The sequence below is a fragment of the Convolutriloba macropyga genome, chromosome 10 (assembly GCF_964194025.1).
Source record: "Convolutriloba macropyga chromosome 10, txConMacr16.3, whole genome shotgun sequence".
NCBI lineage: Eukaryota > Metazoa > Xenacoelomorpha > Acoela > Convolutidae > Convolutriloba > Convolutriloba macropyga.
Genome location: NC_134477.1, coordinates 17,594,178 through 17,612,720, shown reverse-complemented (window position 1 = coordinate 17,612,720; position 18,543 = coordinate 17,594,178). Strand labels below are relative to the sequence as shown.

At 34.8% G+C, this 18,543-nt stretch overlaps 1 protein-coding gene and 1 long non-coding RNA gene across 2 annotated transcripts in view; one reads left to right on the top strand and one right to left on the bottom strand.

Moving 5' to 3' along the window:
• Positions 1-1,240, top strand: part of LOC142347942 (histone-lysine N-methyltransferase E(z)-like) — a 116,516-nt gene extending 115,276 nt beyond the window's left edge. The window contains exon 15 of the mRNA XM_075399107.1: positions 907-1,240. Within this exon, the coding sequence (XP_075255222.1) occupies positions 907-949 (43 nt within the window). The 3' untranslated portion in view covers positions 950-1,240. The remainder of the gene's footprint in view (positions 1-906) is intronic.
• Positions 1,241-8,849: 7,609 nt separating this feature from the next.
• LOC142348800 (uncharacterized) lies at positions 8,850-15,271 on the bottom strand. Its single transcript, XR_012760777.1, has 2 exons — positions 13,808-15,271; positions 8,850-10,721 (listed from the first exon to the last, which is right to left on the bottom strand). It is a non-coding gene; the product is annotated as an uncharacterized LOC142348800 (long non-coding RNA).
• Between the last annotated feature and the right edge of the window lie 3,272 nt (positions 15,272-18,543).

The window sequence follows — 18,543 nt, the reverse complement described above, 5'->3', positions numbered from 1 at the left end:
CATCTGCTGAATAATACGGTGTTTTTGTCATTAGAGGAACAGATTATGAAATATCGTTTTTAATAGCTGCGATAGTTGAGCGGAACCATTATTGGCTGTCTCTTGGTTTTTATTTCGCCAACATTTTGTTTACGACCACATGACCTCAAGCTCACTTGAACTCGTACAATTTTTTGACTGAATAGCGTGTGTAACATTATTTCCGCACTTATTGGAATTTTTTGGTCACATGTGACTTACTCACCCTCAAGAGGATTTTTGGTTTCTGAAATTAATTTTACTAAATTTAAAATGAGAAGAGTTGAGTTCAGTTGAAGATATCTTATTCTAATTAAAGATGAGGTCAGCTTTGCAGTGCATATGTGTAAACGAATTTCAGACATCACAACAATTGCATAAATTTCGAAATTTTTTAGGTCTTTTTTTGTATTTAAGACTAAAGGTATAGTCTGGCAATCTCCAGCTATGCTAACGTTTTGAGTTAATGCCAATTCTGTTCGTATTAATTATGTATCAGGTTAAGACTCCTTTCTAAATGCTTTGACTTACTTCACTATTTCAACTGAGTAGAATTTACGACAAGTTTGCGCAAATTAATGAAATTTGCCACGGTCAAAAGAGTTAAGCCAAAAGAAAACAGGATAAACCGATGAAGCCCGGTTATTACAGTAATTCATAATTGGTATTTCCGCCACGCCAAATTTGAAGCTGAGTTTAGTATATTTATCTAACCTAGTGAAACTGGACTAAATTGGACTTACCAAAAATCTTTGTTTTTTTTATTACCTATACCGATACCAACAGTTGGCGGTGGGGTAAACGATGGCTATTTACGGGAATCTGCTGCCTAAGCTGGCGAATTTTGTGGAGGATTTTGTCATGTTTTCTTGTAAACCTTTATTGCAGGTACGGACCTCCTGAGAAGTTGAAGTACGTCAAAATGAAATAGTTTCAATTTCCTTGCGTGAGAACAGACAACAACACAACATAGAAAGAGTGTACAAGGATAATCAAAGGGATCTAGGCGTGGTTCTAAATTGACCTGGACATCATGAGGCCATGCTGACAATATGTTAAGAACACCTGCATAACATTTCTATTGAATTGATTTCTCTTCTTGTTCTTTGATATTTGATTAACGATAATGAGGAATAATTGTTAATGTGCATTCGAATTGTTGGAAGAATTGTAGTGAATGATTTGGTTAATCTTTGTTTTACTTTATAGAATCAATTTTTTTTCGAAGAACTTAAATTAAGAAATTTATTTGATGAAACTGGTTGAGCACGTAAGCCAATATTATGTACAATGTGATCCAAATGAACATGCAATTGTTGATCTTTGCAGGCAAAAATCTGAGAAAATCATATTCTACATTAAGATGATTAATAGCTCTCAAACGAAGTTTGTAGCAATGATGTTAGTCCTGCGGTTTTAATGCGATTTTTCATTTGACCGATTTTTCGCCTGACGCTTTGACTTCTCGAACGATTTTTACCACGCCTGAGGTCTTGATCTAAATTGTTCATAAGCCGCTAACTTAATTCGGCGCGTTTGAAAGCATCAATTCGGTCGACAGTCGTTTTATATTAACAAATTGCCGTTCTTCATTTGAAATTTCTCGAAAAGTTTAATCTTTTGGAATGCCTCCCATACCCTATTTCTTCCAGCGACGACAAACCTGTTTCTCATATGTAAAATAAGCTATAAAAAAATTCGTGCTATAAGAGATATTCGTGTAATAAGTCCACAAAAGCATCTTAAGTAAGACAAATCCTTGGCTTTTTTTCTATGAAAACTTTATTAATCACTCGTGTATGTATTTTTACGACTCCAATAGTACTGGAGCCAAGTTTTTAAGCTGGAGCCAAGTTTTTTCCGGACATGAAATTTGACTTTCGTTTTCCAAAATTAGACTTTAACCGTAGATACATTTCTCCAATGTACTAATGTTGCCATTGTTGGTAAGATCAAAGGTGAACAGGTCATTTTGAAGGTAAAATGTTTTTTCCGGACATGAAATTTGACTTCCGTTTTCACAAATTAGACTTTAACAGTAGATACATTTCTCCAATGTACTAATGTTGCTATTGTTGGTAAGATCAAAGGTGAACAGGTCATTTTGAAGGTAAAAATCAGACTTGAACCCCGTAAAAACCACCCCCTTTTAACTCGTTCAATATCAGCCGACCAAAGCGTTTTAAGTAGACTTTCTGTCTTCCAAAACGGGATAAATTGGTAAAGCGCAAGTGCATTCAGTCTGAGTAGCTATCTCAGATTTAATAGGCTATTAATAGTAGGGTTCAGTGAACTTCGGCCTCCGAGGCTAGCCTTCCCGTGCTTCGAGCAGCTGAAATTTGAGCTAATCTTCCTGTTGCACGAGAGCAATTCGTCTGACGGTATTCGACAGCCGCCCTCGTCTTCTGAATTCTCTAGCCTAGGTTTCACTCTCCTCTTAATCTGCTCAAAATACTTTCGAACAATTGTTCCTCAGTAAAGCAGTCTAAAATGAACACAGTTAGTATCGAAAAACGATTAAACGGGATGAAACCATAGACTAGTGACGTATTTGAACTTTGTTCTAACAAGGAGGCTCGGTAATGTGCGTACGCATATAATGTTCCGGCCCCTCTCATCCACATTCTTAACTTAATTGGCTGCCAAAAGATGAAGAGATCAAAAACATATACATATCGTTCAAAAAACAACCAATGGAATACAATAATGCCAGGCTAGAGGGCCGTTGAAAGTTTTTGATATTAGAACTACTAAAAAGGACCATAAGAAATAATCAAAATCAAACTCGCACCATATAAAATTTAAACAAAACAGTTTCACCTATACTTCATTAAGAAATACATGGGACCGGTTCTCAATGCGACTGGTTAACAGGTCGACAAAAAGTGAAAAAAAAATAGCAAAGAGAAGAAAAGTTAAAAAAACGTTTCTATTAACTTCACAGTTATTAATGTCATTAGATATCACCTGAAATCACTAAAATTTTCATTTATATTTCCATAGGAAGCAATTGAGGCATGCCATTATCCAATCTACAATTTCACAAAATTTTTAAAAGCCAGTGGGACTTAAAAATACGTAAAAGTAGTAACTTAGACTTACGTAAAAGTAGTAACAAATCGGAGAAACAAAAATTTGAAGCTAAACCGTTATAAGGTTCAATTTATAACTCACTGCAAACGGGCTGTGATCTGTGTTTACAGAGACTGAGCTACAATTTGACCGAAAACTATTTTAAAAAATGAAGCTCAAAAACCCAAATATGTTTTGGAAACAAATGTTTCCAAAAGTCATATAACACATTTAAGATTTCAACAAAAAGCGATTAAGTTGCAAAATCTCAGGAAGCCAATTGAGCCTCCACATTGGGCCTACTAATGAGACATCTCAGGAAGCCAATTGGGCCTCCACATTGGGCCTACTAATGAGACCACGTCACGACCCCGACCCCCCCCCCCCCCCCACCACCACAAAATAACATACATAAACACACAAAGAAGCCAAAACTTCAAACAATTTTACATCACTTTATTCAAGGCACTATACTTATAAGATGTTACCCGCGAGAACTGTAAATCACCCCTTTCTCCTCATCCTAACATAAACTAGAAAACTAGACTTCCCTATAAAAGGATAACGTAGATACGACAACAAAAAGAAACCCGAAAATTGACCAGAAAAGAAATCTCGATTTTTTTTGAAAATTAATGGTCGAAGCAATCAGTCAACGTATAACAAAGCGCGATAAAAATGGTGCAATCATCATAAGTAATTGAGAATTCTAAATAGTGAGATTGAGTTACATGGCCAAAAGGAGAAAGTTGAAAAATTTTTTAATTTAATTTGAAAGTCATTAAAACAGACAGCTGTAAACTGAAATCTTGTTCTAGGTGGAGATATATTTCTTGGGGAAGCAATTTAGACCTGTCGTTATCAAGTATATGGCGGACAACAACAAAAGGAAAGACAAACACAGAAAAAAAAGAAAAAATCCACAAAATTTTGCGAGATCACTTGGTCTCAGCCCAAAAAGCATAAACTTTTCAACAAAAACAATTAACATATACAGATACGCATTTTTCAAACGCTGTTAAACTTTTCTACTATGCTTTTTTTCAATTAGATTTGCCAACAATGTGATAATTCGAGAAGGATACAAAATGGACTCATATAAATGCAATTATGCTCAGAAATGAAAATGAAAAAAAATCATTGAAAACGAGTAGTATCACAAAACAAGGAAAACATTAGTTGAATATAAAACCGCTTGCAACAATAATTTATTACTCTACTCACACAAAATTTGTTTCTGCCTGTTTTTACTGAGGCTGCGCCCGAAGTTGAGAGAAATAAGATAAAAAATTGGCAAAGTTCAAAAATTCACCAATACAAATACATTCAAAGTCATGACATTATATAACAACTGAAAGAAGTTTCTAGGTTCGTCAATACCTCCAGAAAGCTAACTGAATATTTGATTAGGGAAACTAAGTCATTGGGCTACAAAAGTATAACAAATGAAAGCAAATGAATGAATATAAAATTTTTACGAAAACAATTGGTCAAAGCCATAAAAACCATGAGCTTAACTCTGAAACCATATTATAATTTCGTTGGACATCTTTTTTGTAAATAGTATTTTTCATTAATTGAGCCCTGATTCTTGTCAGTAATTTACATAAAAAACATGTACATAGCCAAAATGTTTTGAAAAAGGTTCGCGCCCCATTTAAATCAAAAAAATTTGACCAGAAAATCGTAAGGATCCACGTCGTGAGATCAAGATCAGCCGAGATATTGCTGCGCGTCTAGCAAAACGGTCAAGTTTTCAAATGATTGCGAAATAGATCAGTTTTTAAACAAAATTATCAGTTCAAAAATAAATGCTTTTTTGTAATTATCGAGTTTAAATTTGCAAAAAAAACTTGCAAAGTTATGATCCAGAAGACTCTTAAAGCCAGCGGGATTACAACTAGCTCTTTTCTGAGCTTAATAAGAATTGGACCGCAGTTTTAGGGTGTCTATTTCCAACAAATTTTAAGCAAGTGGGCTAAAAAAGCAAATGTGGTCTCATTTTTCTCGAAAAGTCATGACTTTTGAAAAGTTTGGCATACATTCTAGTAAAAAAAACTTGGATAGAACAACTCAGCAACCCTCTTTTATCTTTAGAGATGAAATAAATAACAGTACAGTTAATAATTTTAATATTTTTTTGCAAAATTGACGAAAATTTTGTCAAAAATACTGAAAATGTGAATGAAAACTGCAATTATTCACAAAACTTTAAACCTAGATAACTCCCTATAAAAACTAAAATTGAAAAAAAATCTTTTTAATTCCAAATACCCGTTTGAGTATATAGTTCCTCCCTCCCCACTAAAGTGGGGGTCGGAACAATTAGTTACCAGGTCTAATGTTTATACTAGGTGTTGATACTAATCCTTGTATCGTTGCATTAAGAAACAGGAGTTTAACTAACTACGAAAACCATACACTTTAATGTTTTATTGCTGCTTTCCTTTTTGTAAGGCGTTTTGACGATGTTTGATATCAAATTTGAGTGATTTCAGACACACCGAAGCAGTCAATAGAGAGAATAGTGGGTAAGCTATTCAAATTGTAAGCTATTTTGAATTCGATATACCCTTCCTTCGCAGGCGGTCTTTTTTGTAAAAGACAATTTCCACGTTTTACTTCGGACTTACCCTTTTCACTATTTCAAGTGAATGGGGTTGATTTTGTTGGTCCTTTTTTGGTCGATCCAGGCTTTATGGGGTTGATTTTAACAGCCGCAGTTGGTATAATTATCGCTTTTAACCTTGACCCAGACATTTCCGAAACAGGTTCAATAAGAAATGCTCATCGGAAATGTCATGGTCAAAGTTTAAAGCGATATTTAGACCAATAAAGCCCGGCTATTACGACTGTAAATTAGGTTATTCCAGTTTAGCTTATTGTCCTCTAATTTACAGCCGGGTTCAGCATATTTTTCGAATCTAATAAAACTACGTAATAACATACAACATTATGTAATAAATACAACATACAATACTTTTAATAGAAAACAGAACTTCTGTTCAAATCAAATTTGGGCCAAAGAAAGAAGGAATTTATGTCGCTAATGCGAGGATAAATAGCGAGATGTTGAGACCTATTTCAAAATGCCCCCATTACGCCCACACCATTCATTGTTACAGAAATGATGTAACTCATTGTTAAAGACCAAATACGAGCCTTTCATTTTGTGACAGAAATCTGATATGATTTTCATGGATTATTTAAAGCTGCAATGATTTCCAACTCTTCCAACTCGCTACACAAAATTGCAGATCTATACCGTGCAGAAAATCTATGATTTTTCTTTTTACCAGAGCTAAAATTGAGAACGTAATTGCAGTAATATTCATTGATTTTAGGGAGAATTACGCCTCTTGTAAAAATGAAATTAAGGATTTTCTGCATCATCAAAATTGGATGCAGCGAGGTATGGTCCTACACATTCAATCGACTGCAATTATTGTTTCTTGGCTTAAATGAAAGCCAAGAACTGCTATTTGATACTGCTATTTGTGGGTTGATAACCAACTATTCACTCAAAGCTGTTAGATCTTGCTGGGATTTTACAACTGAGCAGCATATAGCACGAATATTTGTATCATCAACTCAGTAACGCATTAACGTTTTCGCAGCATAAAGGAAGATTATATAGATTATAAAGAGCAGGGGTCCTAAAATTGATCCCCGTATCTTTCCTGCTTATCCTGCTTATTAACAGAGAATAATTGTATGAAAAGCTTTTTGAGATCCAAGAAAAATATTAAAGCCACTAGAATGCGGTTCTACAAGAGCAACAATCGCATTATCAAAATGCGCCTTTTCGAAATAAATAGAAGTAGATCACGTACAATATTCGCACACTGAAGCCATTTAAGAGTGATATTGGGTGGAAGTTACGTTCTTCCATTTGGAGCTTTTGTAAACTGAGAGAACAATTGCTAGCGAGTGATTCGGCCAAGACAACAATTTGAAAGGAATGATCGATAAAACGGCAGAAAAAAGGTATACTAAATTGTACAACTTTAATCAAAACATTACACAATTGATCGTCACCAAAATATTTTGTCGAATTTCTCATTTGTTTCCCATAGTTCGTTGTCATTTGTTTCAAAAAGCCACATTGTTTGCTCAGCTCTATAGCTGATTTTTCATGCTCAGGGCTTAGCACCTACTTAACTTAGAAAACTATTCAATGAAAGCCTATTCGTTTTCGTACTGGGATGGTTCATCATGTCTTTTGCGACATGACTCAAGAACAGGAGCGAGCGCTTTAGAGCAGTTTTTTCCTTGTTTCTCATTTATAGGTTCGTCTTGAATTACCCCGCAAGATTTAAACTTTTCAAAGCAGATTACTTCTTGCTGTTATACCCGTTTGCATTTTTTTGTTTGAGGTTTTCAAATGCATCAAGATGTTCTGTTTCCTCCTTTAATGCGAAAGATTTTTTGTTCTGCAGAGAAATTGATAACCATTTTAGAGCTTTTGTTTTCACTAGTCTTCTTTACTTGGGTTTTGATAGAAAAAGTCGTCAATGGAAGTGCTTGTTTCTCTTGTTGCTTCTTTTGAGTGGATTTGAAATTAGCTTGATTTGATTACAGTTTTTGGTAATTTTTAGTGAGTTTAAGTAAAAAAAAATTATAGTAGCAACAATAAGCGTGCGAGTGCTTTCTGGAGTATTGTAGCGCGTGGCTAACCTGAAAGGCTAATCCAAAAACTGATTAATCAAGGGAAATTGGCAGTTCTGTCAGTATACTGATATGAGATTTGGTTTGAGTCATTACTCCTCCGCCTCTAGTAACTTTACTATTTTTTATTTAAAATTTTAATATCCATTGACTGCAAAATTTCATGGTCCATGTGACCAAGTCTTAGAGAGACAAGGTACGTCCGGGTATGTTCAGGGCTATATATTAAAGCTTCTAGATCATTGATATGACTAACAAGAGAACGGAAATTTAAGTGCAGAATAGAATGTCGTAAGTTTTTCCGTTCTCTTGTAAGCCGCATCAAAGCTCTAGAAGATTTTATATACAGCGTCGAATATACTCCGGACGTAACATGTCTGTATGAAAATTGGTTATACGATGAGTCCATGTTCAGCTGAACTGTCGTTTCAATGTCGATCAGGGGCGCTGATTTTCCGTTTGCTGAGTGCTGTTTCCGTTTCAATTTTTTCCATCGTTTGTGTTCTCGTTGCACTATTTTCTTCCCTCCTTTTTCTAATCGTAATCAGTTGTCCCTGCTCTTATATACGCAACGATAATCCAGGTGTCTCTTCAGAAGCCTCAGCAAGTTCAAGCTAGTTTTGCTTACGTCTTCAAATATTTTCACATTGGGAAACTGACGGATCTCACTAAGCTGTTTGTTTCGAACCATCAAGTTTTGTGTCACAAACCTGGCTATTATTGGTGCATCGTCAAATCGTATTGGAAGACAAGAAGGGCCATAAGGACTAATTTCGGTTAATGCTTCAAATAGGCATAAAAAATTTAATGGGTATCAGGCTGATTTTGAAAGAACTTTTAATAACCCATGGTTGAGTTCACTCTTACTGTTTCTTATTATGACGAAAACGTATTTGGCTTGGCTTTTGCAACCCATAGGTGCTGCATTCTTTTAAAATTTCGGCAACAATTGCTATTTCAAGGAAGTTACTGGTTACTGAAGAAATTGGTATAAGGGATTTGAATTCCAAAGCCTGGATTTTTACCACAGTTTCCCACCTAATTACTGTCTCATTACATAAAAGCTCCTTTGGGCAAACTAGGCCTCCGTATACGCGAGAAAAAAATATAAATTAATCATTAATAAAATAATCATTAACAGCGATAATCTGATCCATGACTATATTGTCACCAATGAAACACATTGGTGATAGAAAAAACAATGACCTCCAGGTTAGCTGACATTCAGAAAACCGATCACTAGAAAAGTAAATCTTAATTTCTTCATTTCATGTCAGCAAATGGTAGAAATAAATTTCAGTCAATTTAGTTCTCGAGTTTTTCACAGAGTGCGCCAAAGTGAAACGGTCCAGTTTAAAATGATGAATATCGTGAAGCGACCATGTTCCCGGAACAACATATCCGTTGACCAGTTTGAAATTATCCATTTTGTCATACACGTATGCAAAAAACACACCTTCGAAATAGTAAACAATACACAAAAACAACAATTCTTCTTCGTCGCTGTAATCGAAAATGGGAAACGAATTGAATAGCTTTTGTTTCGGTTTCCTAACACGAGTATTTGGATCCTCGGCAATTAGACAATTCCACAAGCACTCTAAATCGGGAGGTTTAATTTCATTGTATTTTTGTAAATTCTGATCTTTCAAAACGTAATATCGTAAAGACTGTAGATCACAGTATTGAAGTTCGGTTCCAGTATCAAAAACAAAGTCTAAAAATGCTTTTCGATCTTCATTTTGAGGTAAATTGTTAGGAATGATATGCTCTTCATCTGGCGTAAAAACAAATTGTTTATTGACACAATTTTTAACAAACGGACGCAGCAAACTTTTGTTTCTAGAAATTTCTGATATGTAAAAACCAGGTTCACGTGTCGATACACTTAAATGCAAAATATCACCAGTCCAGAATTCGCTGATTTGTTCCAAATTTGAAAGGTAAAACGCAAACATATGATCAACAGTTTTGCTTTTCAAGCTCATAAAATCAATTTTGTAATGACGGTTAATTTTTAGACTAGTTTCCACGTCTAAAATATTTGTTGCTGAAATTCTGGCTCGGGTGTAGAAATCTTTTTTAGATTCCAAATATAAGTTCAAATAGACACGACATCTACAAATGAAATCCATAGTGTCAGGGTTGAAAATGAGAAACTCGATATAACTGTCCACAGTTCCAAAATTGTCGCCATAATCTACAAACTTAGTAACCGATACTAAATCTTCTTCTATATTAACACTTTCCATAGCATCATAATCCCCTGGAAGGTCAATTTTTCCCAAAATTTTCCCAGTATAAGAACAAACTTGAATAATTGACGATTTTTCTGTAAAAATCAAGAACTGGAGCTGATTGATTCGTAAAAACAATAGCCCTCTAGGCTTGTCAAATTGCAGCAAATTGTACAACATTTCATCAGCTGACCAAAATAACGTGTCTCCTTCTTTACACAGGCTATCAGGTAAAGATGGATGTTCAGTTAAATATGCTTTCCGACAGTAATCCGCTAACAGAACTCCATTTTCGTAAATCAGCTCCGAATCCGTTTCTGTTGACACGTAGTGTAAAGAAGATTTTTTCAGCACTTTACATGCAATTTCGGGTCGACCAGGCGTAAGGTATGAATCTTGATATCTTTTGAGGCCAAGCATCATCTTAGAAATTTGTATTTTGTGGAAACTGATAATGGAGCTAGTACTTTCTAGTCCGAGCTTTCGATTTAGAATTAGATCGCAAATACTCAACGAACACCGAACCATCTTGCCCAGAATGGCCAGCAAAATGCGCAGCAACGAACGAAAAGCGCAAAGAAACAAATTCTGAAACGCAAACAAAGGCTCTCAAATTCTTACTAAGATCAAACAAACAAACGAATATGACCCATCGAGACAATTGGGTAAAACATATAAAGGCCGAGGTAAAAGCAAAACAATAACAAGGAGGCTCGTTAATGTGCGCTTGCACATGATGTTCCGACCCGCGCTCATCTACATTTCTGACAAAACTGTCTTTTGACTTACATTTTTAACAGAGATTTTTAAAAATTGTTACACAACCAAACTAATAATTAAATTAAATAATGCCATGCCCCCTTACAACGAGATCTGCTATAAAAAAAACTACGAGAAAAAAACAACAACAACAAAAGCAAAAACAAAAATTTCGGCAAAAAATCAATATCTAAAAAGCACCTATTAACAACGTCAAATTACAATCAGACAAAACCCTAACTACACAGATTTACTTTTTCCTTACTACACAGCAGATGCGATTTTTCCTCAATGAGACTAGGTAGCAAGTCGACACAAAGAAATAATGAGGCGCAATTCAAAAATCAATCAACATTTGTTAAACCAAATAATTTCAAAAGTCTTAATAAAAGTCATTACCTTTTAAAGAAATAATTCTAGATAAAATTACTAAAAAGTCATAATGAAACCAGTAGGACCTGTCTTTTGTTAGACTAAGCCATAGGAACGGAATAAAAAAGCAGAAAAACTTGCGAACAACAACTTACAAACATTGCGAAAACACAAATTAGTTCAGCCATTAAAAGTCATTAGCTATTATCTAGCTATTTTATTAATACTATTAATACTATAGCTATTATTAATTATTATTAATTATTAATACTATAGCTATTCTATTATTAATTATTAATACTATAGCTATTCTATTATTAATTATTAATACTATAGCTATTCTATTAATACTAATTCAGCTAAAATTATACTGAATAAATAAATCCAATTGGGCCACATTTGAAAATCATTGGGATCTGTTATTACGCGATGGTGCTAAAGGAAGAGAAAAAAACACAAACACATCACTCATATAACTTTATGAAAACGCATATTGTCCAACAAACACAACATCAGTTACGCCATAATATCAGTTAACATATTAATTTTGAAAATATAAGGAATTGTATGGGACCTCTCATTGATGAGAATAAGTTACAAGTTGACGAAAAGAACAACAAAAACTGAAGAGCTTGAAAAATCATGAAAAAACTTAAAAATGTATAAAATCCTAATTTTTAAAACTATTCCCTATAAACTGACTGCTTCGGGTCACATCATTCATTCAGTCCTCAATTACAAGCTCATGAGACCGGTCAGCATTTTACGGCTTCCTAAAGAATAAAAAAACCGGCAAAAACGGCAAATTCAAATAAAAATGAGGGCCAAAACTGTCGAAGCTGTAGAAATTTTTCTACTTTCAATTAATTTTTTAACAGCAATGGGATTCTTCTTTTTAACAATTTGACTCCAATAAATCAACAGACACGAACAAATAGATTAAAACCACGAAATTTGTGAGAAAACCCGTAGTATCAACGCCATGAAATTCAATAGCTCTCAACAGAAGCTAATAAATTCGCGAAGATATGCCTCGATGATACAAGGATGTTTGTCATTCATAAGTAATCAATAAGACATTGACTATGAAAACAAATACAATACAAAACTTTAAGTATGATCCATTGAACGTCTTCTCTAAGTCAATTCAACTATCATTATTAGGATATGGTACTAGGATTCGAAAAGGAACCAAAATTACAAAAAATGTCAAAAAATTAAAAAAAAAAAGAAAATTCGTGCATCGAAGCCGTAAAACCAACAGCTGAAAGATTAAACCGCTAACAAGATTTATTTCGGCTGAAGTATAAAGGTTGGTGGTCTGGTCTTTACGGAAGACTGACTTACATTTCACACAAAAGTTTAAGGTCGGTTGATGTCAAAAGAAATTTCTGGAAATCATTTTTAAAGTCCTAACTGCCATTAAATTCAATAGCTTTCAAAGGAAGTCAATACATACGCTCAATTCTGACTTGATTGGAGGACAGGGATGTTTGTCATGCATACGTAATCAATAAGACATAACAATGAGACTTAAGACTATGGAAACAACAACAAATACAGGCAAAAATCAAAATTCAGTAAAGTGCGAGAAGAAAGTGTCGAGACGATTTAAACAACAAGCTATTCTCTGAAACTTTGTCGATTATCCATTGAAGTTATTCCCTACGCTAATGGGAGATATCAATATCAGGATAATGTGATAAGATTTCAAGAGGAACCAATAATACGAAAATTTCAAAAAAAAAATTATTTGGAAATCTTGTGGCATTGAAGTTATATAACAAATAGCTTGAAGATGAAACCTTTAACCAGATCAATATTGATTGCAGTAGAAAGGAAGGGAACCTGTCATTACTGTGGCTGACTTACAATTCACCAAAACGAGTTTATGATTGGTTAATGTTAAAAAAACTCGAAAAATCATTTTCAAAGTCTTAACAGACATTAGCTGATCAATCAAAGCGCTAGATAGGCTCACGCAATGGTCATTACGAAACCTATTGCACTTTCGGTCAACGAGTCTATGCCATAGGATTCCAAAAAATTAGTACACCCTCAAAAAGAAAATCAAAATTTCATTTAAAATTACGAAAACTCAAGAGTCGAAGCCAGAAAAACACGAGCGATTCCTTGAAAACTAATTTTTTGTTCATTGGGATTCATTAGACTTTAAATCAGCTTATCGCTAATGGAGCCTTGATATGAAAAGTTACTAGTCTCTAGGTGACTTAAGAAAACAAAAAAATATGAGAAGTTTTCTAAAAAAGGAGCTCTCAAATAGAATTCAATTTTTTTATACTACACTTCCCTATGAGACCAAAACTAGTCTTTCCATCGCCTTTCGTCTATTAGGAACTCAAAATTGATTCATTTTATGGCGTGAAATGTAATTTTGAATAAATGTTTTTATAAAAAAATCTTAATTTGAAGAAAAAATACACTAAAAGTGAACAAAATCATGCCAAATATCCCGTGTTCACACAAAACTTCAATCCTCGAAAAAAACGCAATTCAAAAATCTTTTTAGTTTCGAATTCACACTGAACGAGCTTTTTAATGATACCACTCACATTTCTCTACAATGAATATATCGATCGGCCAAAATTGTCCGAACAAAAAAAACCCATATGAGTATATAGTTCCTCCCCCTACAAGTGGGGTCGGAACAATAATCCTGCCAGGTAGCACTAATTCCAGCATCATTAAACCATGTTGATCTACGGCCTGGAACACGATAATTTGCAAGATAATTTGTAGGATTCTTATCACTGGATTCAGTCATCTTGTCTAGAAACATGATTTTCTGTAAATAGAGGAATCCGCAGTTCACCATTTTTTTTATAAACAATTGTTTTGGTTGTCTGAATTTTAGTGCCGTGCGACCATTATGTGCGCCGTTCAGTTGGCCCTTTTCGTTGACTTCATAGCATTGACATCCCTTTCGTTATATAATGGCTGATCTATTCACAAAAAGATTAGCAAGAACTTCAAAACTGTCAAAGGTTTTTTTTTTATAAAAATGTGACGTTGTCAGTAGAGACAATAAATAAAGACCACAATATAGAACAAAGATCTTATACCCATGCTAGGCTAAATTCAAAGCAAACCCAATGCCCAATATCACACAAATTGGATGGCGAATTGTTCCGAAACTTTTGTTTCCAGTTATATGAAGTTTTTTATGTCAAAATCGCATCCTCATTGATTTTATTGCAAAATATTCCAGATATTTTTTTTGCAAACGAGTCTTATTTCAAGCATATTGCATAAGAACTCTCGCGAATAATAGTTTCTGCAGTGATCCCCACAATATAAGTGCATATGCACTCACCAAGAGTCATCATAGGACCAACCTTTTCAAATTTCTCTGCTTTCAGAAATAGGATTGTTTAATTTTGATCAATTCCATAGAGCTTTGAACCAAACGCAAGTCAAATATTTCGAGTACGCAGAACTGATCAACTGAAAGTAAACGTTTACGCCAGTGATGTTAAATTCCAAAAATCTCTTGTAATCAATCGTAGTAAAATTAAATTAAATTGGATGCATAATATCAAGCCGAGCATCTCAAAAGTTCCATAAATTTGATTCTTTTTTTAATTGGCCTTACTGCCGGAACCTAGCAGCTAACTGTCGGACAACACTTTCACCGATACTAGGTACAGAGGCCGTCTCGGGCACAATTTGTTACTACTGCGCAAGTTCTTACCTTAAATGCTTGAACTTAAGTTTGAAAGGGCACACCAAAAATGATCTGCTTAACTGTACTGAGTAAAATACTGAACTGGTTTTAGCAAAACAATGGCATCTAATAACAGCTTTCTCGTAGAGCAAAAAAATGGTTTTCAAAGATGCCATTTTAGATCCTGCAAAGTGACATTCTACGTTATTCATCAACTTCAGTCTTCTCAATGCACAGGCATATGCCATCTTGTCTGGTGCATAAACTTGATATGTCTTAATTTTTTCAAAATGCCAACCCGATTAATTCTTGACACAAACAAAAACCAACGAATAAAGTCAAAAGATGAGGCTGTAGCCTGGATAGTTTTTGAGGTTGCTAAAAATTCCAATCAAGCGAGGGATTCCAACCCCCGACGTGCTAGACTAAAGCATTAACCACTCGGATATTAGGTCCTTGTGATATGCCAACTTACAATGGCTTTTTTAGCAACACATTTAATTTCTGAATAAGACCAACTTAGATCAACCATAAATCAGAAAGAAGGTTGTAGAAAAAACTGTCAGACAAAAAAAATTGCAAAAGACTCACTTAACAATAAATGCTTCAAATTTCGTTCGCGAGCAATTAATAACATAACCGACTAACGTCGGACGAATTGCTCTCAAACGACCGTCGAGCGGTTGACTTTGTCAGTAGCAAGCCACGGTATAGTGAGACTAGCCTTAGCTTGATTCGAATCTGCAACTTCTAGTTTTCTAGCCTTGTTAGTAAATAAATCAAATAAAAACCTGATATTTTAAAAATTTGCAAAGTATTGCAAAATTTAAAAGAAAAACGTCCAGATTTTGCAGTGAAAATGTTCAAAACTAAAATTTGTCTGTGGAGTTAAGTCAAGTAACCCATCTGCCAGACTTGAAAAGCTTCGTTGGCCAGTAATGATCGTTAAACTCAGAAAATGACAAAAATATTCAAAAATTTTTGAAAACAATCGCAAATTTTAACAAAATCTTGCTGACATTCAAGATATTAAAATCTCCAAAACCATTTCATCGTTTCAAGAAACTATCCAGTCTCCCTATTTGAAGCTTTAAATAGAATCACTGTCTCATAAAGATCCTTAAACTTGGAACAAGATATCAATTTTCCGAAAATTTGGAAAAAAAAAATTATCAAAAAATTGCTAAAGCTGGAGAGATTAGAATATTGATAACCATTCCATTAACTCCGGAAACTATTCTACTGTTTTCATCAACCTTGGTGGAGGTCCTAAGACCCTGGTGCCGGAAAAAAATGATTAAAAAAATTGAAAAAATTGCAAGTATTTTTTAAAATAGCTGATATCAAAATCTTGAAAACAATTCCATTACATCTATAAGCTATGCAGTAACCTACAATCAAACCCTAGAGGAGGTTATGTGGCTCTTGATACTGTAGAAACCTAAAAACTAGCAAACAAATTAAAAACTTTAAAAATTTGCTAAAATGACAAAAAATGAAAAAAAAACAGCTAAAATTGGTGATAATAAAAGTTGAAAACCAATCCATGGCCATGAAACATTTTCCAATAACTTATTATCAAAACCTATCGGAGATTTTCTGTTAGCCTGAAGAACCTTAATACTGACAATAAATGTAAAAAATTGAAAAAAATTGCAAAATTTGAAAAAAAAGTGCTAAAATTTGCGATGTTAAAATGCTTAAACCATTCCACTATCACTAGAAACCATGCAGCAACCTATTATAAAAACCCTAGAGGAAGTTCCTTGACATCTAGGGCTGAAAAAAACTCTAAAAACGACAAACATTTTCAAAAAGCTTGAAAACAATTGTGAAAATTAGTTTAAAATTGTGTTTTTAGCGATCGGTTGTTCGAGCGTAGCACCGGGGGGGGGGGGGGGGGGGGGGGGTTGCACCGGGGGCTGATGGGGAAGGGAGTGGTGGTGGCAACAGTGGGTTGGGGGCAACATCGCAGTGGGGGGGGGGTAGGGGCAATAGTGGGGGGAGGGAGGGGAGGGGGAGGTCAACAGTTAGGGTGCTTCGACCCCTAAGAACCGCCCTTCACACCATAAGTATAAGTCTCCAAAACAGTTTGAGCTGAAAGGCTCTAAGAGCACTTAATTCCCGCTGGGCGCTACCTGTTTATCCCGTTTTTGAGGACGAAAAGTCAAAAGCGTCACGAAAAATCGGTCAAGCGAAAAATCGCATAAAAAAAGACCGACAGAACTAACATAATTGCTACAAACTTTGTTTGAGAGCAATTAAACATAAACCGACGAATTCCGGAAGAATTGCTCTTGAACGACGAGCGGGTAGAAAATTTTATGATCATTTGAGATTCGAACCATTGACCTCCCGATCCCTGACCAACTGCATTAACAACTGGGATATCAGATATTTCTTTTTTATTTGCTGCAAACCATTAATATTAGCAACAAGCTTTACTTCGGAGTGAGAGCAATGGAGATCACTCAAAAATGAAGACCGAAAGCGTGAAAAAAAGTCACTTGAGAAGTCAAAGAATGTTCTAGAAGAAAAGCGCAAAATTATCAAGCGAAAAATTTGCATAAAAAAGACCAACACGTTTACAATAATTGCTATGAACTTCGTTCAAGAGCAATTAATAACAGTACCACATCAAGCTGTCTTTGAGCTTCACCAACTTTCTCTCGCCGAAAGGTCAAAATATCAATAACCTAAGGCCAAAGCTCGAACGTACGCATCTGTAAGGTGAGCGCATATGAGGGCGAGTGTCTGAAAATTACCAAAACGCCCTTCAAACAAAAAATTTTTGCTTCCTCGACACAGTCGGTGATCCGTACATTTAGAGCCTACAAAGACTCACAGAGCTGCACCGACATAAGGCCCCTGCATTTATTAGGTCTCAGAACCAAAATCAAATCCCTCCAGCGCATAAAAAGAATACTCTAAGAGCAAATAATAAAAAGGGTTGAGCAAAAATGTATTTCAAAATGACAAGAGAGCAATTAATCACTCGAGAGCAATTAATCAATCATGGCGATAAAATGTTTTTCGATAGAATTACGCTATTTAAAAGATTACCAATTAATATATTCAATTTCTGCACTTCATTGCGGTAGGAGGTCTACAAGAACCAGTTGCTGTTGCTTATGGCGATGAAAACAGTTAATTTTTAGGGTACAAAAATTTTACTAATACAGCTATGATATAGCAATAAAATCAATTCCTTAACCTGACGATAACCAAAAAAAAACGAAATAGAACCCCGACCTTATTGACAACCAAATTATCAGCCATTGCGAAACATTATTGCGCTTCTCAATATCTTCTAAATGTGTATTGTAAGAACTGCCTGCCGTTTACATGCAATCGTAAAAAAAATTTTTAAAAAATAACTTTGGCATACGAAATTGAAATTCAGGACAATGAAGCCCTATAAGAACTCTGAGGGGGTTAAATGGAATTTAATTTATAAACGGACAAAACCACGCTTGCAGTTTCCTTGACTTTTAAGAAGCGATTGTAATAGAAACGCTTGTGTTGACCCTAGTTGCTTGTCAGGAACAAAATTAGGCACCCTTGCCTATCAGATAAAAATTTTAAGAACTAAACCACCCGAGAGCCACATTATCAGTCATTTAAGCCGACTTTTGAAATGATGTCCGAATAAATTATTAGCTTCCAAAAATAAGAGCGGCTCGACGGAAAAAGTAAAAGTTTAATTTAAGTCACTATAAATGCTTGTATCTT